The sequence below is a fragment of the Panonychus citri genome, unplaced genomic scaffold (genome assembly GCF_014898815.1).
Source record: "Panonychus citri isolate SS breed McGregor unplaced genomic scaffold, ASM1489881v1 Contig00110, whole genome shotgun sequence".
Taxonomy (NCBI): Eukaryota; Metazoa; Arthropoda; class Arachnida; order Trombidiformes; family Tetranychidae; genus Panonychus; species Panonychus citri.
The window spans coordinates 330,983-357,565 of record NW_026515515.1 but is presented as its reverse complement, the minus strand read 5'-3'; the positions used below and the strand labels follow the sequence as shown (position 1 = coordinate 357,565).

At 31.9% G+C, this 26,583-nt stretch overlaps 1 protein-coding gene across 2 annotated transcripts in view; it reads right to left on the bottom strand.

Annotated features, from left to right (window-relative positions):
* LOC128389701 (uncharacterized) overlaps positions 1–26,583 on the bottom strand; it is a 181,276-nt gene that overhangs the window by 62,937 nt on the left and 91,756 nt on the right. The window contains exons 1-3 of one of the 2 annotated variants that reach the window (XM_053349329.1): positions 20,473–20,776; positions 20,076–20,222; positions 18,700–18,744 (exon numbers count right to left, since the gene is read on the bottom strand). In XM_053349329.1, the coding sequence (XP_053205304.1) occupies positions 18,700–18,744; positions 20,076–20,222; positions 20,473–20,566 (286 nt within the window). In that variant the 5' untranslated portion in view covers positions 20,567–20,776. Of the gene's footprint in view, positions 1–18,699; positions 18,745–20,075; positions 20,223–20,472; positions 20,777–26,583 lie in introns of those variants that run through there. The other variant, XM_053349327.1, reaches the window with a different exon arrangement.

Here is a 26,583-nt window from a genome sequence, read left to right as displayed (position 1 = left end):
TCTAAAGAGAACGTTGATGATCCAACTCGGCTTAGACTTCTACAAAAGTCTATGGCTAATGAAATCAAGACTAGTGCTATTGGTCTCGATGATATAACTGATTATAACAGTTATGTTGATGCTTTATTTGAGAAACTCAAGACTCCCGAATCCCAATATTCGGCAGATTTTGAACTCCGAAATTGTAGGTTCAACCCTGAATTTCACCCGGAAAAATTTTTCTCCGACATGAAACGGTTGGTCAACAAAGCTTATGGCCCAACCAATGACACTCTCTTCAACTCTCTCCTCCTCCAACATATCCCACGTTACATCCGTGATGATATTTATACCTTAGGTATAAACGATGATCGTACCCGAATATACAATCATCTCACTCGAATTCATTTCGATCACAAAAACAATCAAGGTAAACCCAAACCTAAAAATCCATCTAATCCCAAGCTCATTAATGAGAAACCCTATGAAAGGTCTTCAGTCCAAAAAATGCTGAAGAATAATTCTAATTCAAACCCCTACTATAAAAAGAAAGTAGAAAATCCTCAAGCATCTTCAAATGCAAAATTTTGCAACTACTGCAAAGCCGATGATCACACCATTGATCAATGTGCAAAATTAGCTTACAGAAAAGCTCAAGAAGCTGCAGGTATTAAACCCAGCTATCAACCAAAAAATCAAGGCTTCAAAAATCAGAACCCCAATCCGAATGCTGCCCCAACCAATTTCGTTAGTTTGGTTAATCAAGATAATGCAACTCAACCGATTAATCCAATTAACCCAAACAACTTTATTGTTCCCCAATTCAATCCTAATCCCACTCCTATTGAAGTTAGACCCCCTTCTCCACCTGAACCAATTCAAAATGGTCTCAGAAATAATGCCGTTGGTTTCGCAATATCTAAGGATATAAAACAAATTTCTCAACTGGGTAGTGAGTCTATTAACCATATGCCCCAGGTTACCCTCAACCTTTGCTTGCCTGATAAATCAAGAGTTAAGGAAGGAAAAGTATTGGTAGATACCGGCGCTTCCGCATGTGTGATTGATGCTGCTCTAGCCAAACAACTCCAAGCTCATGTAATCAAGGCTAATCGAAGCTTGAAAGGTATTGCATCCAATGTGTATGTTGATTCGCAAGGATTTGCATATGCAATCTTAAAACACAATGGCATGGACGAATCTCGAATTCTCAAGTTTCGAATTTGTGAAAAGTTCGAACCAGTCTTTCTTCTTGGAAATGCGTTTGCTCATATCTTCTTTATGAAGATTATCTCTGATGGTAATGAATATAGTCTCACCGTCAAAGAATACCCCAATTCTCCTGAATTATCTGAGCCTGATTTTTATTTCAGATTTTGTACCCCTGATGAAACTGAACACATCATAGACATTGCTATTAAAGTTAGTGGTAATGATCAGTCCGATTATATTTTGGATTCTAATCCAGTCTCATCTCATTCCATTCATCCCAATCATCTCCAAATGATTAGTTCACCTGATGGTGAAAAATTCAAAAACTTTCCTCAACACTCCCTAATTGCCCGCTGCGAATTAGTTAGTGAAAGCGAAATCCATGAACTTAAAGTTCAACCTTTTCTTGAGAAAATTAAGTCAAGAATAAACCCTAATCTCTCTCCCTCTCAACAAGACCAATTACTTGAACTTTTTGATGAATATAATGATGTATTCTCAAAACACAAACACGATTTAGGTTTTGTACCTTCATCTATCTGTCCAGTGAAAATCGATCTTGAAGATCAAATCATTCCCTTCCAAAAACCTTACAATTGTAATATCCATCGTCGTGGTGTTTTTCGCGATATCATCAATGAGATGATGGAACACGACTTAATAGAGCCATCGGATGCACTTGGTGGTGCTCCTTCTCTTCTCGTTCCCCGCTCTGACGGTACATATCGAATGGTCACAGACTATCGACTCCTCAATCGTCTCACGAAAATTCCGAGACATCCCATGCCTCGAATCGACGACTGTCTTGAAGTTGTTCGTGGAGGTCAATTCTTCAATCTTTTCGATTTGGCTCAGGGTTACCACCAAATTGAACTCCCTCCTTCTGAAAGGGAAAAAACTGCATTTGTCACACCGGATGGCAAATATCAATACAAGCGTTTGCCCATGGGACTCGCTGGTGCTCCATTCATATTTCAACGCTTCATGAATAAAGTGTTGGAAGGACTTCAATATGTTCATTGCATCGGATATTTCGACGATATCCCTATTGTTGGAAGAACTTTTTCCGAATTAATCGCTAATACGAGACAAGTTATGGATCGTCTAAGACAATTCAACTTGAAAGTTAAACCCGAAAAATGTCATTTGGGACAAACAGAAATTCTCTTATTAGGTCATCTCGTTTCAGGTGATGGAATTCGACCTGATCCCAAAAAAGTCCAAGCTCTCATCAATTTTCGTTACCCCCGAACGGTACGTGAACTCCAATCCCTCTTAGGATGTTACAACTATTTTAGTAGGTACATCAAGAATTACTCAACTATCGCTGCACCCCTGTATCGATTAATTTCAAAAGAAAGAAAGTTTAAAATTCTCCCTGCCGATAAAGAAGCATTAGATTCTCTTAAATCATCATTAATCAACACAACAATGTTGGTTCATTTCAATCCACAACTTCGACGAAAAATTTCTGTCGATGCCTCTGATGTTGCAGTCGGTGGAATTCTGCTTCAGGAAGATGATAAATCGGAAGATTTCAATCCTGAGAATCCAATCGAAGCAATTAAAGATTGGCTTCCAATTTCCTTCTTCTCTCAAAAACTCCTCAAACACCAATTACACTACAGTGTATCTGAAAAGGAATTACTGGCAATTCTTGTAGGTGTTTATAAATACAATCATTTCCTCGATGGTGAACATTTTCTCATCGAAACTGACCACCATGCCCTGTGTCAGTTAACTAAAATTAACTTCAAAAATTCCCGACTTCAAAGATGGTCAATAATGCTCTCATCATATAACTTTAAAGTTATATATAAAAAAGGTGCTACTCATCCCCCTGATTGTTTCTCCAGGTACCAATCTGAATGGGACCATAGGAAAACAATTGATCCAGAAGAAGAATTTTTGGATAAAATTTTCTTAAATGAATATGTGGAAGACCCAACTTGTCATCACTCTTATGATATCGGTCTGAATCTAATTAACTTATCATTCGAATCTCCACTCTTCAATTATGATGAACTTAAAGATCCTCCTCTCATCTTATATTCCACTTCATCGGAAATTGCTCACATCCATCCTCAATCCAAATCCAATTCTACAGAATTTTCTTTATGGAAAGAAAAAATCCGAGATGCTCAGGAAAAGAATCCTGAAGTCCAAGAGATAATATCTCAATTGAAAAATCCTGATTCTATCGCTTCAAAGCGATATGTTTTAAAAGATAAACTTTTATACCGGAAAGATTCAAGAACCCCCTTTGGAACCCGATTAGTTATTGATCCAGAAATCTTACTAGAGATTTTCAAGCTCGAACATGAGTCAACTCTAGGTGGACATTTCGCCACAGAAAAAACTTATCTCAACATTGCAAGAAGATTTTGGTGCAAGTATCTCTATGAAGAAGTGAAAAGATTATGCGAATCTTGTATCACTTGTAATTTAGCGAAACCTTCTAATATCATCTATGTAGATCCCTCAGCTAAACCCATTCCTACAGAAATTTTCCAGAGATTTGAACTCGACGTTCAAGGTCCAATTACGATTGGAAATTCAAAGAAATATATTTTAGTTTTAGTCGATGTGTTAACGCGCTTCGTTTATGCTAAAATGACCCTCAATCAAACTGCTACAACAGTTATAAATTTCCTCTCTCCATTCTTTCATCTATTTGGATTCCCCACTCATATCCAAACAGATCAAGGTTCTAATTTTCTCTCCGAAGAATTTTCTAAGTTTATGAATAAACATGGAATTATTCATGATGTTAGTAACCCTTACCACCCCCAATCTCAAGGCATAGTTGAAAGGTGCAACAGAACAATTGCCGAACGCCTCAGAACTTATGTTTGTACCAAAGGTACGAAAAATCTAATTCCCGCTCTTCAAGCATCTTTGTATGCAATCAACTCTTCAGTTCATAAGATAACCCGTTTCAGCCCTTATTTTTTAGTTTTTGGTCGTGAGCCAAATAAACCTCTCGATAATTACCTGTCAATCAACCACAATTCCCCTGTGAATGTTGTCGAAGCGAGAAAACTTGCTTACGCTCGACTTAAGTCTCAACAACTTTACCAAATAAGTAGAACCAAATCCCTTCATCCTCAATCTCCATATAATATTGGTGATTTTCTCTTAGTAAAAAATGAACTAATAGATTCCTCAATTTCAAAAAAGCTTAGAAATCGCTATCATGGCCCTTACTTAGTGTGTGGACTTAAAAAAGGTTCATTACTTTTACTCGACACAGTAAATTTTAATCTCTTTACCTGTAATGTTTCTAACACTAAGAAATATACTGGAAAATTAGGTCCCTCGATGATATCTCTAAGAGATAATTTCTTTAATCCCGACTCTTACTTAGAAGTAGAAAATTTTAATTCCCCTGAAATTGAAACCATAGCAGAAAAACAATTTCAATCACTTAGTGATATTGATAATGAAAATCAAGAACAATTTTCTAATGAAAATTTAATTAACCAATTCGACCCTAATAATGATGAAAATCTAAATGATTTAATCCACAATTTTCCTCAAACTTCAATTGATGATTTAAATTTAAATTCCCAACAATTAACTAATAATCACTCTGATGATAATTTAGTTAATCAAAAAGCCAAATCAAAACGAAAGTATCGAACTGCCGATCAACAAATAATTGACCAAAATCAATTAATTGTTAACAATCAAGAAAAGATTCTAACTCGACAACAATTGAAAAACAAACAAGTTTATGTATTGTTCACATTTTCATTGTTAATAGACAATAATGAAAATTTTCTAATTAAAGAAAATCAAAATTCTAATTGTTATCACTACAATGATCTCAATTTGAATTCATTAATTAAAATTAATTTTTATCATTACAATGATTTAAATTGTTCAAAAATCGAAACTCTAAAATTAACATTAAGGGAAATTAATTTTCTTATCTTCCCCCCTGACCAATCAACCATATTCACCACATATGTTAAGTGTCGCTTTAATCTAAAGATTAATTTTCCCACAGTTGGAACCCTTGACAACAAGTGTTACCTTAACCCGCCTTCATCTTTTGTTTCACTTCACTTTACCCTTTGGTCAGAACAACTTAACTTTAGAAGTTCAATTTTCCATTTTCTCCATTTTCTTTTCTACTTTGAAAATTTTCTCCATCTTCCCAAATCTTTAGATTTACTTGTTCAAAATTCTCTTCAAATTGAAATTTGTTTAAATCTCGACAAAATTTTAATTGTTAAATTGATTAAGTGTAACAAGTTTAATTGTGATAGCTTTAGCTATATTAGGCTATTCTCTCTCATCATCATAAGTGCTTCCGGTTCACTTACTAAAAGTGCTTTTCAACGCTATCATCTTGTTAATCATCATCATCTTAATCATCCTTGTCATCATCAATTAAAAAAGCTAATTGACTTTGGTATAAAAATGGACAAAACCAACTCATCCTTACCCACACCTCTAAGTGTTTCTGTGACTTCACCTTCGACTCAACATCGTGCTCAAGTTCATTTGATTCGCTCTCTTTACCCTCAATTAGACGAAGACTCTGATTGTAATTCTGAATTTGAATATATCCCTTGCCGTGGACCAACTCCTCCAATCCAAAAATTTCCGTGTATCGATTTAGAAAATCCCTTGGAATCTGAAAACTCTGGTGTATTAAAAACTGTTACCTTTTGTTCACCTTTTCATCAACCTCAACCATCTCTTAAACGTTCAATTTCAATTGAATCGTTAGATTCCACAGCCTCATCACATCCCAAGCAAATAAAGAAAATTTCTCTCAGGACCAACATGGAAGAAGATCAAGGTAAGATTGTGAATCGTCCCTGTGATTCTCGGTTTATGCCATCAACTTCTTATCCGAATCGATACCCAAAACCTAATGAATATCCAATCACCCGAAAACATGAAGTTCCAGCTCCTCTCCCATTAGAACTTCCCTCTCATTTATCCATTGAGAAATATAATAAAATTCGAGAAATTGTTCTAATGAAAAGTCAGAATTTTAAGAAACTCCGAGCTCATTATGAGAAAATGATTAGAGAGAAAATTTTTCTTAATCTCTATCAAGATGAGTCCATCTATTCCATCCCAATGCCAAAGATACCTAAAGGTATTTCAAGAGCTTCTGTCATCCATCATGAATTAGATTCATTTATTGATCAAATTAGATGTTTCTTTTGTGAACAAATTTCCCTCCTTCCCGTCGAGTGCGATTTCTGCAAGCACTGGTATTGTACCAAGTGTATTGTTTTCATTCAAAATTTAATCGCTTTATTGAAATTAACCCCACCATCAAAACCAAATAAATTTATTTGTCTCTATCCCTCATGCTTACAAACTTTCGCATCAATTGATGACTATCCCACCCATGGAAAAATTTCCTACTCTACCACCTACATCAATTATCGTAATTGTAAATTTACATGTCGATATACTCTTTGCTCTAAACAATTGTCCCCAAATCTATTATCTACCCATGAGTCTGAATGTCGACTAGGATTATTCAGAGAAGAAATTGATCTAAATTCTATCTCAATTTTTCAACAAGGATCCTCTGTTAAGGAACTTTCTGAGATTACCCCGAAACGATTAATCAGTTTCATTCCACCACATGTTAGACTTGCCCCTCGTCCACAAATCACCTACTCATCTCATGAGTTTAACTTCGAGCAAAAATTTGAGCTTTATGCTTGCTTGTTAGTTAACAAGGAAGATAATCCTGAAGACCCTCTTCTCTCTGATACAAACATCCGTTCTCATGCTAATCTGAGATTAGGATTTTGGACTAGCTTCCAAAAATCAAAAGACCCCACTCTTCCTCTTTCTGAAGAAGAAGAATTCGTAAGAGAACTAGGATTCCCTTCGACAGTCCCTTATAATCCCGCTCCATCTCGACCTCGAACAATAGTTCCAACAAATCCAAAAAGAAATCCCGTTCCTCATTATCTCATCCACGATTCTGAAGAATGGCTTAACCTTGCTAACGGGCGACCGAATCATGATCTGCCTCGTTCTCCTCTTTCTCTTTCCCCGGATGCTGGTGAACCAGTTAATCCATATACAGCCATCAACCCTCTTCTTAGACTAAGTCAAGAAGATCAAAATCAAGTAAAAGAAAAAATCAGTGAATGGTTTCCCCATTCCCTCCGAGAATTGGTAACTCTCGATAACTTCCCCGTTGCCACAAACACTCAACGTCTCGAATATCGAGCTAATAGGAAAAATAAAGCAGCTATAATTTTTAATCATCTCGTCGATCAACAAGTCGAAGAATTATCTTCGAATCAACAAAAACTTTTAGAAGAAAATATTGCTGATCATCCTGATCCCTCGAATGTTTATTCAGTCAACGCGGCGTATGTTCGAATCGAACGATTTAATTCTGAAGGAATTAGAAAACTTATTCCTCACCCCGTTTGGATTGTAATCATCGATGGTAATTGCAAAATCGTCTACGAGACTTTGGTCCATTATAAAAATATCGACCATATGGATACCCACTTTCATGGGCTCAAAAAGGAAAACCTCAAATTTGCCAAACACCTCGCCTCAGTTCGTGATCAAGTTTTGTGCTATTTGGCCTGTGCTAAGCAAATTGTTGGTGCTGGTTTAATAACTTTCCTGAAATCCCTCCAATTAACTCCACCTGAAATCGACATCTTAAGACCTAAACTCAGAGATGTTACAATTTACTTCTCGCCTTATAGATGTTCCCCTGCTTCATTATCCCTCATTTCATTCATCATCCTCGCTGGTTATACAATCAGAGCAAAATCTCATTCACCCGCCGTTGAAGCTCTAACTTCGATTAGACTTTACATGTTTTTCTGGCAAGAGATTGAACTGAAAGTCCGAGAAACAAAACGTGGAATTCATAATGAATCAATTCAATATTATGTTCGAAACAACAAAGTTTCATATCTCCACAAGAAGTTCAGTCAACTCGTCGAAGCCAAAAAATGCCGCTGGCCGATTGATTGGTCGTATTACCACCATCATCAATCTCTCCCTGAATACAGTTCATTCAGCTGTGTTTCTCCCGCTCCATCATTCTCATCTTCACTCTCATCATCAATCTTATCATCTCAACCACATCACTCTAGTGATATCCCGGAGACTCAATCTCCCCAAAAAACACCCTCACCAAAGGAAACCTCCACAGGACCTTTACCATTATTCTCAATCCCCTCGACTTCATTCCGAATTGATAATCAACCATATGAATATCTAATCGATGGTCAACCCTTCACTTCATCCACTCATCTCCATGCACATTATAAAGATGTTGCTACATCACCACTCTCATCCAGTCCCTCACCTAATTCTATCCGAGAATCAGCCATGATTCAGGCGGTAATAGATCGATTATCCGATCCACCTTCTTCATTCGGATCTCCAAGTAATTCCCAGGAAAAAGGAACCCAAATTTCCCCCTCACGTCCATCAAAATCACCACCAAATCAAAATCGCATTGGAACCGAAACCCTGAAGAAGTATCTTCATCAAAACGCTGGGGAATGAAAGGATAAAATTCATGAAATCCTCAGTCTTTCAATTCCAATCACTATTATGATTTAGTGTTTGATTGAATATTTAAATTTTCTTAATTTTCCTTTCATTTTCAATCTTGGTCGTAACAATTAGTCAATTACGCGATTTAATTAGCCAAGATGCTTTTCTTTTAATTTTCAATTTAATTAATTTTCCTATTTATGTTAATCTCCTCCCTCAACTATAATTGTAAACTTTAATTGTTGTAATTGTCCAATACAATTGATTAGTATCCCTGATCAATAATTGATTTAATTCACAACTATTATTGTCTAAACTATCCTAAGGTTGATTAACCAATAATCAACAATTACAATTATAATTTCTTTAATTATGTTAATCCCCAATATCTAAAGATATAATTAGGAAAGTTCATATTGTTAAAACTCAACAATTAACCTAATTTCCTATTGTCTTTAACCACAAAATCTCTTCACCTAAAAGTGACTAAAATTAAGTCGCCAAAGTAAGAGACCCGAAATTCTCTTTCCTCATCCCTTTCTTTTCTCTTTCTTTTGTTTTTTAGTTTTTACCATTGGTAAGCCTACAAGCTTATCTAAAAAGTTCACTTCATCTTGAACAAAGATAAAGACCATAAGGTTCACTTATGACTAGACATTAGTCTAACCTTTTACTTTGTTTCTTTTATCATTTTAGTGATCAAAATTTAATCTTGTTCGCCCCCAATTTAATTTCTAATTTTTGTTTCCCCCATTACCATCCGTTCTTCAAGAACATCTTTTCTTTGTATTCTCTTTAGTCGTTGTTAATTAACCAACCTTACAACTACTCATTTAATCAATCAAAATTTCTAATTTCAATTAAATTCAATTGTGTTAAGTAAATTGTTGCCCTTAATTTAATAGATCATTTCAGTGATAAGTGAACATAATAGTGTTAATCAGTTATCCTAAACGAACTTGAATTCAGTTATTTTTGTGGAACTGAGTAATCTTCTTATTCAAAGTCTCAGACTTTTCCGAGTGTTCATCTCAAATCTATCTTTACAAAGATAATCAATCCATCTCATCCCTCCATCTAAAACTCTACCCCACATATTTAAGATGGAAAGTTTTTCTTTACTAGAAAAATTAGTTACTATTAATATTGTGATGTAAAATTGCAAGATTCATGTTCCATTTAATATTGATTAGACTTGACAGGAAAATATAGCTGAGTCGTAAGATTCAGATTTCCTTTACCTTGACCATCAGATTAGCTGGTCGACAGGTTAATCGATGAACAGCTTTCAAATGGTCAATGGGAAAATTATGGGATCATCTTATTAGCAGTAACATGGATCTTGATGGTAATGATAAAAATGCATGAATATATACAAAGGTTATAATAGAGGTTAATGTTCACATATTTTATCTTTATCATCATCTTCTCACACCGATGTAATCATTTTGCTGAACAATATGGCATAAAAGATGAGAAAAGGATAAGAACAGAAAAAAGAGAGAGAGAGATAGAGCATTGGACAGACGAAGAAGAACTCGATATTTTTGGAATGTATTGAGATCGAAAAGCTGAATGAGCAGAATGAAGATGAATTAAGAAAAAGGATGAAGATGAACCAGAAAAACGTGACTGATGTAAAGATGAAGGATCATGTTGCTGATTGAGATTTTTTCTATGCTTTTTTAGCTCTGCCTTATCCTTTTTATCATCTTCTCATCTTCTCATCAACTCATCTTTATTCCTATTGATTATTATGCATAAAATAATAATAATAATATCATCTACATCATTATCATCATCATTTCTCCAGTGAAGATGATGATAAACTCAATATATACACAGATAACTCTTGTACAATGTTGACCCTATTAATGAATAAACAACAAGGCTGATAGGTAAAAGTCATTCCAGATTAGTATCATCATTATCATCTACAACTCAATCATCCTCAAGATTCAAATTATACGATAATCAGCATCATTTTCAACAAGATCCAAAACATGATAAAAATAATTCATTAACTGAATTAACTCTTGGACAGTTTGATGAATATTTCAAATTAATGTTGAAGGAAAAAAAGTGATAATAGCAATTGATTCACTCTCTAGCTGAGTAATCATGATGAATTCGGGAAAAATATTTACATATTAATAATTGGAGTGTATGAATATTCAAAAGTAAAACAAGAAATTATTATATTGTAATAAAATTGAATCGTAATCAGTAATCAGATTGTGGGTGAAAATAAATGAATGTTACATTTGGTAACTTTTGTCAACAATTAAAAATCGTAATCATGTTTACTTGGCTCGTTGTTTTAATGGAAATGTAAACATTTAAATCTGATTAGTTGTGAAAATGGATAACAGATAAAAGCAAGGAAAACAATTATATTATAATGATGATGAAGACGATTCAGAAAAGTCCAGTTATGTTAACAATGATGATAAGAAACAATGATATTTATGACATATTAACATGAAGATAAATAAAAATATACAAAGGGGATAGTGGAAAAGTTAATGATTAACTTGCGGGCAATTGAGCTCTTAACCATATCATATTATATCCCATTAGAATGTAATAATAATAATAATTATCATTATCATTACGATATAACAATGAACAAGGAAACAAACAGAATGAAACTTTTTTTTTCTTCATCATCATGATATACACTAAACATGGAGTAACAAAAGATTTTGGTAAATTAACAAGTCACCCAATTCAAGATAACCATTCATGGGGCTTCAGTATTGCCTATGAATAAAATCATATACATATTACATGTAGATCTCTCTATCTTTCTCTATGTTTACATGAATATGTGTGTGTGTTAATGAAGAGTTACCATAACAATAAATCATCTTTCTTCATGATAGAAAAATAATTGTTCCCACCTCATGATGATGAGGAAAACAAAGACTCACTGAAACTGTAAACTAATGTTAACTTGAACCCGAAAAAGTTTTATATGCAATAACAATTAGATTGACAAAATGCTATGAAATGGGAACATGAAACTTTTTTTCTCATTCACAGATTTAATTTGCTGGAAATAATATAATATTACATGATGATAACCATGATGATTATAACGATAATAATAATGGAATATGAATTTCTTTTCTTTTTCTCTTCCTTTTTCTCTTCTTTTACCTCTCGTCCTCTCTCTCTGTCTCTTGGTTTAGTAAATAATGATTATTGTAAATATTATTATTAATGGTTGATAATGAAAAGAAGACTAAGATAATTAACGTTATTATTCATTATCTTTTCTCCCATTACTTTGGTTTTCATTTATTTTTCTTCTCAAATTGGTGTTTCTTTTTCTTCCTTTGGTCGAATGATGTACTTTTCTTGACCAATTCTTTGAATGTTTGATAAAGTTTTCAATGTCCACAAGCTTTTAAAAGATGTATGGTGTTAGAGGGAACTGTACATCTTTCTTCCTCGCCCATCTCTCCTCCAAAGTTCCGAAAATCATCCTCTTATTTGCATATTTTAACGAACAACAAGATTTAGTAACCATATTTCGAATGTTTTTGGCAGCGAATTCGAATTTCGTAAAAAAGTATAAAAGTTCCTCTATAAATACTAACACAGATACTCTATCAAAATTCATAAAAAATTTCTTTTATGCTTTTTCCTTCTCTAAATTTTCACGCCAAAAAAATTCAGCAAGAATTTTACCCTGAGAACTTTGCTTTAGACCAGACGCTTGTCCCAGAACCAGATTTATATTAACTACTTTTGTTTAAATTAATAAAAAATATAAATCTAATCAATTCATTTGCAATTGAAGAAAGATACAGTCAATTTTTATTCAATAACAGCTCTTTCACTAAACATCTCAAGAAATGAGAGTCACTTGAATGCCAAACTTGACCAGAGAACTAAACAGAATTTTTGGTCTTTTCCTTACGATTTGTATCGTCATTGAGGTCAACTCCCGAAGGACGTGTTAAAAAATCAATTTAAGGTCACCATGTAAATGAACATTCCAAATTTTCACTAAATCGTATTTTCGAGTGATTATTGTTAGAGTTTAGAACGGATCTTACTAGAATTGGAAAGCAACTTTATTAGATGTGTACAAATGGTAGTAAACGGTACAAAGGTAATATAAAGGGCGAGGGTTAACTTTGATACAGAGAGTGAACTTGTTAAGTGACTGACTTGTTGTCTACAGAAGACTTTATATACAAAGAGGTAAAGGTTACCTTGGTAAAGGTGACATAGGTGAATTCACCTTGACGACAAAGAGAGGAATCAACTAATTGATTCTAACGATGTACTTGATTGTACTAAGGGTTGACGTTACATTAGAATCTTCTAGATCCTAACAATTATGATCAGAAGATTTCAACCATTTTTTGCTCTAGAAACGGTTCAAGATGCAGTTTTATGAATAAAGTCTGAATCTTAAATGCTGATTGACCGAATATCATCCAACACAAAAACATAATAACCTTAAACTGACCTTGAAAGCAGTAAGGACAAGCACTTCGATTCAGCTTAGTCCTCTGGTCAAGTTTGGCATTCATATGACTACAGCATAAGTATTCTCAACGTAAATATTTGCACTTATGGTTTGATAAATAAAAAAATCGTTGCACTTATTAAAAGTGAAGATGTACAATTGGATTCCTGGCTGACCAACCATGTCCAGTCTCAATAAAATCAACTCATTACCTGTTATTTTCAACATCTTTATCTCTTGGAATAGTTCAATCAAAATAGTGAATGAGAGAGAGAGACAGAGAGATGAAATGATGATGAAGATGAAGGACAAAAAACAGAAAGTCCAATTTATTACCTGTATACAAGGATGAATGCTCTATCATCATCACAAACTGATCTTGTTTTCAGTTTTCTAGATTCATTTCTACCTCAGTTAAGCTTGATTAAATCAACCAAACCAACGATTATCATCTGCATCCTTATCATCATCATCATTTCACATCATTGACTACATATCCAACCAAACGAAACACAAGAAACAAAAAATAATTTAACCTTTTATTTTATTTTTCCTTCAGAATTAGTTATTATCAAATTGTTTGTTTATCTAATGTCATGATCATTTCCTTGATAAGATAATTGGTTAAAGATAATTTCAATTAAATGAACAAACAAGTAAACATTGCAAGGAAAACAATCCCAGTTACAGAAAATTTTATAAAGGTAACTTTATGGGGGAGAAAAAAGTAAACCCTAAAACAGAATATTAATCAGGTAAAGTGTCAATTGTTTGAGAGACAATATTTACCTTCATGTAAACAGAATGAAAGACAAAATTCTTGACATGATATTCATTAATTGTGTGGTTAATATTATAAGTTGATTTGATAGAGAGAGAGAGAGAAAAGATAATTTATCAAAACAAATTTCCAATTTTGAGAAAAATAATGAAAATCTCTTCCTTTTTATCATCGATTAGATGGAAGCATTTACCATGAAAGAATATATATATATATACATGATAATCTTATAGTAATAGAATATGAAATTTTCTTCTCTCAATCTGGAGAAAAAAGGAAAATTCTGATAATAATAATTCAGAAGCTGAAAGAATTTGGTTATGCTTGAAACGGAATCAATGAATCGTTTACCTTTTTAGATTCACAATCATGATAATAGAATGAATATTTCTCATCATCACCCATAATTTATTATCATCATAATCTTTTTGCTCCCTTTGATTCTTGAAACAATTCATTAAACAATATTATATTAATAATAGAAGATAGAAAAATGAAAATATTCTTATCTATTATTATGAGTATTCATTTTCTCCTTCCAATCTCTCTATCTCCTTCTCTCCCTCTAAGAAGATTATAATCACTTTTAATGATAAATTGATGTTCTATTAGTAAAGTTGCCATGTAAGTGATTTAAATTATATCATGATTATCATCTTTATCACCGACATAATCATGAGAATAATTCATTTTCATCTTAGATTATAAATACATATTATCTTGAATTTTTTTCGTTCTTCTGTAATAATTGTTAAGGGGGACAGAATTTGTCTCATTTTTATGTCGAAGTAGAAAAAAATTGAACAAAAAAAGAGGAGTAAAGCAAAAAAAACGTCTAGCATTCTGTTCAGTCAATGCTAACCTTAATTAGTAATAACTTAATCTACTGCAAATTTTAATGATAATCAGAACAATTAATTAGTTAACTTCAACAGTGGCTAAAGAAAAAAATGTAATAATATTAATATATAGATACACTTGATATTAAATTATCATCATCGTGATTATATTTTCATCATCATCAACAGTCCGTTTAGCCAAATTATCATTTTAACCACTGGAATTGTAATAATTATGTTGATCATTTTTCTTGCTATCCCCTGGAAACACAAAATAGACTATTAAAAAAACTATAACCTGAGTATTAGCATTTTAATAAGATAATTGTTCATTGGATTTGAGAATTATGATTCTACTCTATTCCCTCCCTGTTTGGTTCATCTCGTTCCGGATACGGAAACATGGGATTGTTATTGTCATATTTGATATGTTTTTCTTTTCATCGTCTCATATAATTATTATTATAACTAAATTATCAAGATAAATGAAAAACATGAGTTTCAATTCTGTCTGTGTGATGCTTCATGATCATTCCTGCAGATATTGGGGTAATTAAAGATAATGGTATATATGTAGCACTTTATTTCAATATTTAATATAATGTAATTGTAATTATCATGAAATGAGATTAGAGTTGTTGATGATGATGATGAAAAGACTAACCCAGGTAATGAGCTTCATTAGCTAATTTTGATTACTTGTTTTTTTTGCCATCATCTTGTTAGTTAAAGATTTCTCATCTTGCTTATAATGTTAATGATGATGATGATATGATATTAATACGATAACTTGAAGTAAATTCATATTTCTCTTGATGCAATTTTTTTCTCTTCTCCTTCATCTTGATTTTCTCATGTTCATCAGATTCTGGATTCTTTATGCATCCTAAGGTACACCAAATATTATTACCTTTTACTTAAGTTTATCATCATCAAGTCAATTGACTTATTATTATTTGAGCTATTCCTCTTTTCTCATCTAACTCCCAGCTAATATTGTATATATAACTTGTCACTCTAATGATTGATACAAAGTTATTTTTTTCATTCTCAGCATTCTCAGTATTTTCATGCTTGTTTCCAATCTCTTAAATACATCTCTGGCAACTTTCTCATACCATTTTGATGCTTTTCTCCTTCTTACATTCATGATAACTTCATGATATTCTCACGTTATAAACTAATCAATCTCTTAGCTTTTGACCTTTGAAATTTTCATTAATTGAACTTTTTGTTGATAAACTTTTCAGTCAACTCTCATGCGAGCTGCTTTTTTCATGGTTACCATGAAAATCGATCCAGTGGGAATTTGATCGGAACTTTCCGTTTTTTTCCTTGCTTCAAACGCTTTTATTGTTTCATTTTTAAGCGATATTTCTAGACTTAATTTAAATAATTTCTGTAAAAATAACACTCGATTATCTTTCAAGTCAAAAAGCTAAAACTATCAATTAACTATAAAGACTTTTGTATGATATCAAAAGTCAGAATTTTGGATTATTATCAGGATTCTAAAAGAACTTCCAAGGTAGGAATGAGATGAAGTTCTGAAATGAAGATTTGTATGATTAGAATATCGATTGCGTGGTATTTTTTTTTACTGTTAATCGTTAATTGGTGGATCAATTATTACCAATGTCTTGTTGATACATTATTTGTATCTGAATTCTAATGTAAGAGTAGCAAAGATTTTCAAATTATCATTATTACAATGTATAAATAAATGTTACATTTTCAGATGATTTTCTCAGCTTTTAAATTTATTGTTGAAATGCTAAATGTTGGTTATGAATAACTTGTTAAATTAACGTTATCATCTGAATTTTATGACTTTCATCATGTAAACTTATCACATTTTTGTTTCTGTATACATATAATATATCTCAAAATCTTGAAATAATCAGCAATCTGATATTATTCTTGAAACTTTATACTTAATCTTCAATCATTCGGGTTGTTTATCTTTTTTTTCTTATTTTTCTTGCAACAATAGTGATGATGAAACAATCAAGACGAAAGGAAAAGTAGAATGTTGATCGTAATAATAGCATTTAAAGGATCTTAAATATTGCAGATAAAGCAAGAAAAAGATAAGAACAAGTTGAAATAATAATAATAAGGATGGAAAGAGAAATAGAGAAAAAAAATCTTGTTCAAAATACAGAAATCACCATAGATACTTATGCTCTTATCGTATTTATATCATTTTTTTTCTTTTCTTTTTAATTCATTGGCTTGTAAGCTTTTGTTAGTTATGTCCAAATCTGATGATATGAATCTTGATGATAATCTGAATGACACCAGAAGCACAGTGAGAGACAGAGACTAAAACTAAAGGATAAAAATGAAAGCTGAGTTTGCACAGGGAATCATCATGATTTGTGTATCTAGTAACATGGTCTCATGTTTTCATTATAATCTATGGTTAAAGATATGAAAAGGACATTGGCCAGCATATTGTTCACTCTCTTTTCTCTGTCCTTCTAATCCCTCTTCTTTGTCTCAATTCCCTTTTTGTCACTTGTTACAAGAAGTTGAAGAATTTACAGAAATCTAATGAATCTAATACTTTGAAGAAGCCACATAAATCTGAAGAAAAGGAAAACAAGTCACCAAAGAAAGAAAGAAGGAGACAGAGAACTTGCTAAAGAAAAGGTGAAAGGATGATAAAGGTAAAGGTAAAAAAGGGAAAAGTTGAAAATAACCTTAACTCAGTTTATTAGTTGTAATAATTACTTTGATTATCATTTACGTATCCAAAATGAATACTCAGAAATATATAAATGTTCTGAATAAAATCACAAATCTTACATAAAGATTAAAATTCTCCTCATGAGAAAAGATCATGATGATAATTTGGAGATAAGAGAAAGTTCTTGATGAATAATGTCAACCAGGTAAAAGAGTTACAAAATTGAAATGAGATTCAAACTAATCCATCATATGGATTTTTGTGTAATCATTCAACTAATTGAGATTTTTTCATGTTCAACTTTTTCTATGTGTTAATTATGAGTAGCTCATTATTTTTTTCCATTGGTAATTTAATCTTAAGGTCAAGGATAGCTTAATGTTTACGTAATTTAACACTACAATATTGATGACCAGTCTCTCTAATTAGTATTAAAGCTTTTGGCCAATTAACTTTACTAATATCCGTTAATTAGTGTATTAAGCTTATCCATAATAACAATAATAGGGAATCATATACATAAAATGTATTAATAAAAAGACATGGACAAATTTTGGCTGATTATCTATTGACATAAATTGTTTCATTTATCAAAACTAACTAAGGATTTAAATTCAATTAGCATAAGATACTTTCAATGACATTTACTTTGGTCTAATGGATGAATCGAGAATTGTTTTATAATTAAATAAGTGGTCAATTTTTGGGTCTTTAATATTGTTGACCAGTGAAAGAAAGTTGAAAAGAAATGAAATGAAAGGTAACGATGATTAAGCTCTTGAACATGATTAATAACGATAATTAATGTATTATGTCATTTAGATGGAGAATAAAAGTTTTTCACTTTCTCTTTCTTTGTGGGTTATAATAAATATACTTGTATTTAGGAATAAGAAAATGCTTCAAGGTAAATTACTGAGGAAAATGTTATTCCATTAATATGATAAAAAGAGCGAAAGAAATACAGAGGAAAGGAAAGGATGAAAGAAAGAGAGTTCGATTGAGAAGAAATAATAACATCTGTAGAGAGATTTTGATATATTTGGTTTTCGCTTGGGCGAATACCCTTAGACAGAAAGTAGAGAATTCAGAATTTATGTACACATACACATACACATGATATTTAGGGAGAAAAATCTCTGACCAATAAAGGTAAAAAAAGTACATATGAAATCGATGGTATATTTACCTTCTAATGATGGTGATGTTAAGGTTCGAGCCTGTTCAATGGTACCTAGAGAAAGAGAGAGAGAGAGAGTAGGTTGGGTATGAGGAAGAAAAAAAATTCCAAAGGTAAGAAATAACTTTAGCCAAGAGCATATATACATGTATGGTGATATTATTGGATAGTTATCATTGTTTATTAGGGGACAAGGAGAGTAGGAGGTCAGTGAAGCGATGAAGTTACTTTTAATAAGTAATGTGATCTTTTCCTCTCTCTCTTTATCGTTTGTCATTCTAACAAGATTTTTCCTCCATCATACATGATAGACAATTTATTCCAGGTACATAAACATTCATCAGAATTTCTGATATAATATATCTTACAGAATTTGATATAATAGCCTTCTAGCATCAATAATCAACCATCATCATCATCATCATCATCAGCAAAAGCATCTCGGTATAACCCTTGTCTCTTTATCTTCTTTTTATCTTCTAATATAATTCCTTCCAAGATAAATGTTAATATATAAGTTCCATGCATACATGTTATTAGTATTTTTTTTTCTTTCTTTCTCCCTATTCCTTTATCATCATGTATATTTTGAGATTCTTTTATTTTCTCCTTCATTTGACTTATCAAAATGTAATATCTTAAGTTAATCATATTATCACTGATTTATATTTAAAAGATAATTCAGTTTAAATTGAAGTATTACCATCATTGAAAATCATACATAATTATTGTTATTTTTTATCGTATTATAATACTGATTGTTTCCACTTTAAATCATTATCATATTACTATTGTTATGTATATATATTGATCAGCATTGTATTATTATAATATGCTGATGTTTTTGTGTTAATATACAAGTGAGAATATGAAAAAAAAGAGCTTCAATTGTGATTATAATACCAGATTAGATTGAGACAATGTTCAATATATTAATATGATTATCGTACATTCATATTAAGTTAATATTCATTTGCTGATAAATAGGGATAACTTTTTTTTCCTCGGCATTTGTTATAATATTACAGTGCTAATCTGATGGTGATTCATGTGCCCACTTTACTTTGAAGTTACTCATTATTTTATCTCTGAGAATCTCTTAGAAATATTTGGCTTGGAAGAATAAAAAAATTTCCTTCGTGAATGGTTAGCATTTTCATTGGAAACAGAAATTTTCTAAATTCTAATTTACCTTTCAAAGGGAATGCTTGTGATTTCTCAAAGATAATCTGGTAAGTAAGGAAATAACTTCTTTTGGAATTCTGCTTTTCTTTCAGAACTTTTTCCCATCTTCTATTAACATTTTCAACTTCAATTCTTACATTCACATTACTTTCATAACTATTGGTCTTGTATATAGATAGATATTGAATCGTGTGTCTTACCTTTTCTAGCATCTATTGTATATATTGGTGCTAAAGCATCGTCTTTATACCAAAGGACAAGAGCAACTGAGTCATCCGGTGTTGGAGCTGTAACATCACAAGGTAAGGCAACTTTGCCTTTAACAACTGCAGTATATAATATTGATGCTGAGGAAGATGATGAATAAAAGAAAAGATAATCACAGAATTAATTATTTTGATTGGAGAAAATTATTGAGAACACTATTTGAATCATTTTTTTAGTGCAAAAAAAGGTCAAAAAGTTACAGAACGATAGTTTAAATATTTTTATCCATAATGTAAGTGAGTGAGGATCTTAATCCGATTTGAGAACTGAGGAAGATTTTTTCTTGTTTAGATCTCATTAGGATATTTTTATTCCGTTCACAAAACTCACCAAAAGGCTGAGCATCGTTGGCCGATGGTTGAACTTGACCATTATTAACAGAACACAATTGGTACAAGTAAAGTGTTATCACAAATTTTTGCATTCCCTTGAGAAGGATAAAGATTTTATATCTAATTGAATTAACTAAATTGCCGATAACAAGATAAATTGACTATCAGTTACACAAAAGCACTCACACAGACAATAAGAGAGAGACATAAAATTTAATGATTATTGAGAAACGCGTTTTAACAAAAAAAATATCCGATAACGTTGATAATCCAGTGAGAATGTTGATAATGAAGAGTAAACCATTGTAGATCGGAAACAGACTCATTGGGTGAAATCGCTCCTTCTTCAGGAAGATAGAGAATTGTTTGGAAAACTTTAGAAACAAGGACTCTTGCCATCTACTATTCGATATTATAACTAAAATATTGATTCTATTAAAATGTAAGTATTTTGAGTTTAACTCAAGGGATGAGGCAAAGCCACTTACAAAAAAACTGTAACCGAGATCAACATCAAACGAGGTGCACAGAGTCGACCGACTTTGGCGCCAACGCGAGAATAGATACTTAGATGTGACAACTTAATAGAGATTTATTGAACAGAGTGGAAAGCACGTACAAGGATAAACGGAGGTGAGAGTTAGGAACTTAGGTAAAGGAGTAAGTAGGAAAAGACTAAGAGTAATTTGAAGAGAGTAAAAACAATAGGTGAATAATAATTAAGTGAGGTGTACTGACTGACGTTGTCTATGACTGTGTTTTGGTTTAAGGTGAGAGAGGGTTTTTATATTAATACTAAGGTGACTAATTGTAATTGGTTAACATACAGTCAACGACTTTGAGTTTGCAACCTTTTTTAAATCATTCACGCAGGTTAAGACAATCAATGAGAGATATTAATAATAATTTTAATCGAGAGATATGATTATAAGAAATGCCCTTTCATATTAACTATTTAATCTATTAAAATGGTCATCTGATTAGCTATCAATTGTTATCTTTACCTGATTATCATCAACTGCGTGAATGATTTAAAAAAGGTTGCAAACTCAAAGTCGTTGGCTGTATAAGGGAGAGAGTCCAATAAGGAAATGATGATGACCGGAGGGAGAAAGAAAAGTGTGAGAGAGGCATTTCCCTTACAAAAATACCACGATTCTTTCATTCAAATAGTACGAAGGAAATATTAACAGATAAGCTCATGAAATTAAAGCGAAATTTTCAGCAAAAATGAGTTCTCAATAATTATATCAATACAAAATGATTCAAGTGATTTTATCGATGCTCTTCGCATGAAATTGAGTAAATAATGCACAGATAAACTGTAACTACAGTGAGACCGAGTTCATCATGAAATCTCCAACCTTAATATCAATCATTCTATCGATTCTAAAAATTTTTCTGATGGTCATCACAAAAAGTGCAGTTTATTACGAAATATGACTCAGTACATTCACACATAATTTGGCGGTGGGATTTCAATATTTGAACGTGAGGCATGAAATATGCTACAAACCAACTCAAAGAAATTTAGGAAATATGAAGATGATCGCCACCTGGAATTTGTAAAAGGAAACATTGTATCGATTGATTTATTGAACAAAATGTTCCACTCTGTACCAATAGATGGCTCATCTTATTCGTTGTTTGAAATACAAAGAAAACGAAAAGTTCTTTCTCTTCGTTCTCAGTACTTTTTCTGTTCGTCACTCATGTGTTTCCTTTCCAAGGTGAATGCAAAAATCACATAATCATGGTTATTTTAATTCTCACAGAATGGAGACAGAAAATCATAAATTCTTAATGAGTATTCATGTAGCAATATCACACTCAGAATAACTGTAAAAACTATTAAACACTTAAGTTTAAAAAAAAAGAAGTAAAAAACTTATCATGATAATCAAGTATTATATGGTAACGTTATAACGAAATGATATTTACGATAAGTGATATCATTTTATTTGAGATAATGTTAAGATATTATTGAAATATAATAATATTATATATCAAGTTTTTACTCCATGTAAATAAATGAATCTATTGTAGCATGAATTTGATCACGATTTCAATTACTATTATTGTTATTATCATTTTGAGCGGATCATTAATTTGGATTTGATTAATCATCAGAATGGTTAAACTAATTTCATAGTTAAATTATTATCATTACATATGATACTTTTAACATTAAGTGAGTCTGAATAAATAAATAGAAGCAAAAAAAAGGTGATCACAACAGATTAACATGTTATCTCATTAAATGAAATGATTTTCATGGTAAGTGATTAACGGATATTAATTGCTAATGATCGTGGGGAAAAATGGGAAACCTAAGATTCAAAGAGAGAAGGAAAAAAAATCTTCTAAAGTAAAATAGCAATTACATTGTGATTGTAGTATTAATGATAATCAAAGTGAGAAGGAAAACAAGTTATAATTATCAAGGAATTTGCTTATTATCCCGATACAAGCCGAGAACATTGAAAATGAGTTAATCCATGCAAAGATTATATTAGAAGCCATTAAGTAATTTGACAACAAGAAGGAGGTAAAAGAGGTGGAGTGGTAAAGGGAAAAAAAGTTAGTTAGTTTGTTTGTTAATTTAGTTTGATGAACAATTTTCTTCCCAAACAATTCCTGAGATCATGAGTGTGAAGATAGCAAGGGGAAAAAAGTACTAATACATGATAAGAAAAAGGAGAAAAAAATTCCTACAAAGATTGAGAAAAAGGTTATAAGTTTATGTAAAAACAAAAGGTAAGATCATTAGTTGGTCGTTTTATTCATTCATGATACCATCCAACCGGAAACAGAAAAAAGAGCAAGAGAGAGAGAGAGATGATATCAGAATCTGATAAGATGACTTTGTAATTGCTTCTTCCATGTGCAAAAGATTCAGTGAGATGAAAAGAAGGGGATTGATTAATAAGGAACAGAAACAAAGGTAACATTAGATTTGTATCATTACCATTGAAATGAGATTGAACTTTTCTTACCCCTGATAGGATTGAGTCTTAACTATTGGATGGAATACTTTTCGAGTTTGTGTATTTATTATATGAAAACCATTTACTTCGTGTACATTACTCATTAAGAGCTGATAATTAAGGCTTTGATTAGTAGTAAACACTTGGGAGTTTCGAGGAGTAGTAGTGAAAGTACACAAAATGACACAGTCATTCACCCCATGTGACAAACATTTTAGACATTTTAATTAGATCAATTATTGTCAAATCTATGAATAATTATTGATTATTGATTTCCAATTAAAACTATTTATATCTGAATTTGACCTACTAACCGAGTGAGCAATTAGTATAAAAAGAGTGTTCAAACTTCGATCAACATTCAGTTTCAAAATGGAATCTTGTAAAGCTTGTGGTTTTGGTGCTAAAGCTGATTTCGATCAATATACCATCGATTATTATGAAAGTATTGGTTATCAAACCTGTTACTCTGAAAAGTATAGGACTCCACAGGAACGAATGGAATCATATGTCAATTGGCCTAAACCAGAATTGGATATAAAAAAGTTGGTAGATGCCGGATTTTTCTACAGGGGTGTAAGAGATTTAGTATCTTGTTTCCATTGTGGCCTCAACGTACATGAATGGCAGCCAGATGACGATCCATTAATCGAGCACTTGAAGTATAACTCCAAATGTGACTATCTATACGTAAAATGTGGTACAATGTTCTTGGCTAAGACATGCTATGATCTTAAAGGAGAGTTACCATTAGCTGAACTATCAAGAACCGAAATTAATCGATACAACTGTAAAGTTTGTAAAGAGATGGAGGTTGGATGTATCTTCTATCCATGTGAACATGCAGTAGCATGTACAAATTGTACTGTCAAGCTCTCGAAATGTCCGATATGTGATCGTCTAATCAGAAAAGTATTAAGGTTAGCTTTTACTGATTAATCTTTCATTTAACGAGGATGACTCTTTGTGAAAACATTACAGTTAATAATGTTGTCATGTCATTTACTTTGAACTCTAATCTTTCTCGAAGTATAATAAAAATGTATTACCCATCAATAAGGTACCCCAGGAGATTCTCCGGGGGAATATTAAAGTATGTTGATGGGTGTTTATTAATTTTTGATTCTGGTAAAATTATTGTAACTGGAATTAAAAACTGTGTAATCTCTTTCAATTTAATAAATCGTTTTTGTATCAATTATCCATCAAAAATTGATTACATTAATTTCAAAGTTGTCAACATCGTGGCTCACTCAAGGTTATCAAGTGATTTTGATTATTCAATACTCAAAAGGTTTCCAAAGTACTCATACGAGCCAGAGTTATTTCCAGGAACACATATCAAAGTGGACGATACCAAGGTTATTTTTATCGTTTTTAAAACAGGAAGGATAACAGTAACCGGTATCAAAGATTATAATGATGTTTCAAAATATTTTGAAAAGTTTAAATCTTTAGCAGAATCAATATAAAGAGAGACAGGGCTATAAATAACCTAGTTATTCAAAAACCATGGATACAAACGAAACCTACAGAATTTGGTGTAAAAAAGTTCTTTTCACTGTACAACTAGTTGTATTGATATCAATGTTGATAACAGCTATTGTTAACATTGTCTTAAATACCGGAAATCTACCGTTATGGACAGCTTTACTTGGATCATCACTTGGTTATCTTCTTCCAACTCCAAGGTTTCGATCGGGCAAGAGTTCAGATAATGGTGCTTCAAGCTCAGCTCCTTCCTCAATTGTATCATGATAATTTAATATAAAAAAATAAACTAATCTTGAAAACCATCACCATGTCTTATTCAATTTATTTAAAACACCCTTTCACAATGTACATATCAGGGCCAACTGGCTCTGGTAAAACTTATTTTGTACGTAATATGATAAATGCAGCTGGTAAAATATGTGATCCAGCACCAAAGAAAATAACATATTTCTATGGTGAATATCAGAAAATGTTCAATTCTATGTCTAATGTAAAGTTTATAGAGGGACTATCAGAAGAACATCTATCTAATGCCGGAGGGGATGAACCTGAATGGATAGTGATAGATGACTTAATGTTAGAAGCCAGTAACCAAACATTGATAAGTAATTTATTTACAAGAGGTTCACACCATAGAAATATCTCTGTAATACTCATAACCCAAAACTTTTTTGTTAGAGGGAAGGAAAGTCGGAACATAAGCTTAAATAGTCAGTACGTTGTTTGTTACAAGAACCCAAGAGATAAATCTATGATAACAAACATTGCTAGGCAGATGTTTCCATCAAAGATTAAAAAATTCCAAAACATTTTTGAAAACGCTACAATTAAACCTTATTCATACTTATTTATTGATCTGAAACCTGACACAGATGATAAAGTAAGATTGATCACCAATATTTTCAATGAGAATGATGATCCAATGATAGCTTATTCTCTTTGAATTTATATAAAAGAAATTAACAATTATCAATCAATCAATATGTCTATCGAAGGCGTTAAAAAGTGTCTTCCTACATTAAGAAAACTTGCTAACGCCAAGACAAAGAAAGAGAGAAATATTATATTAAAAAAGGCAAAGTCGTGTATCTATTATTCAATATCAGAGATAAGTAAAAATACATTAAACGGGAATATTCCAATAGATCAACAACAGAAGATAAAGATTTTACCCTACAAAAAACAATTGAGAAGACTTTCCAAGAGATCTGGTGTTCCTTTGAAAGAGAGAAAAGAAATTATTATTCAATCAGGAGGAGCTTTTCTTCCTGCTTTACTTTGGCCAGCACTATCTTATCTCGGTGGTAAACTGGCAGATAGATACATGTAATGAATGTACTTAATAAAATGGTTTTGATACCAGAGAAGGAATATCAAATTCTTAGAAACAATGAAATAAAAGTAGACCACTCGGAACCAGCTGAACAAGAAAAACAATCAAGTATTGATAAAACTGTATTGAAAGATTATCAAGATTCATTATCCAAAGCAATTAAAACTTTAAAAGAATAAGGTCATAAGAAAGTCAATAAAAAAGGAAAAATCTCAACCGGTTCCTTCAACTAACATTAAATGGAGCGATATCAAAATCTTTTAAAAAGTGTTTACTATGATATCAAGAGTAAAGG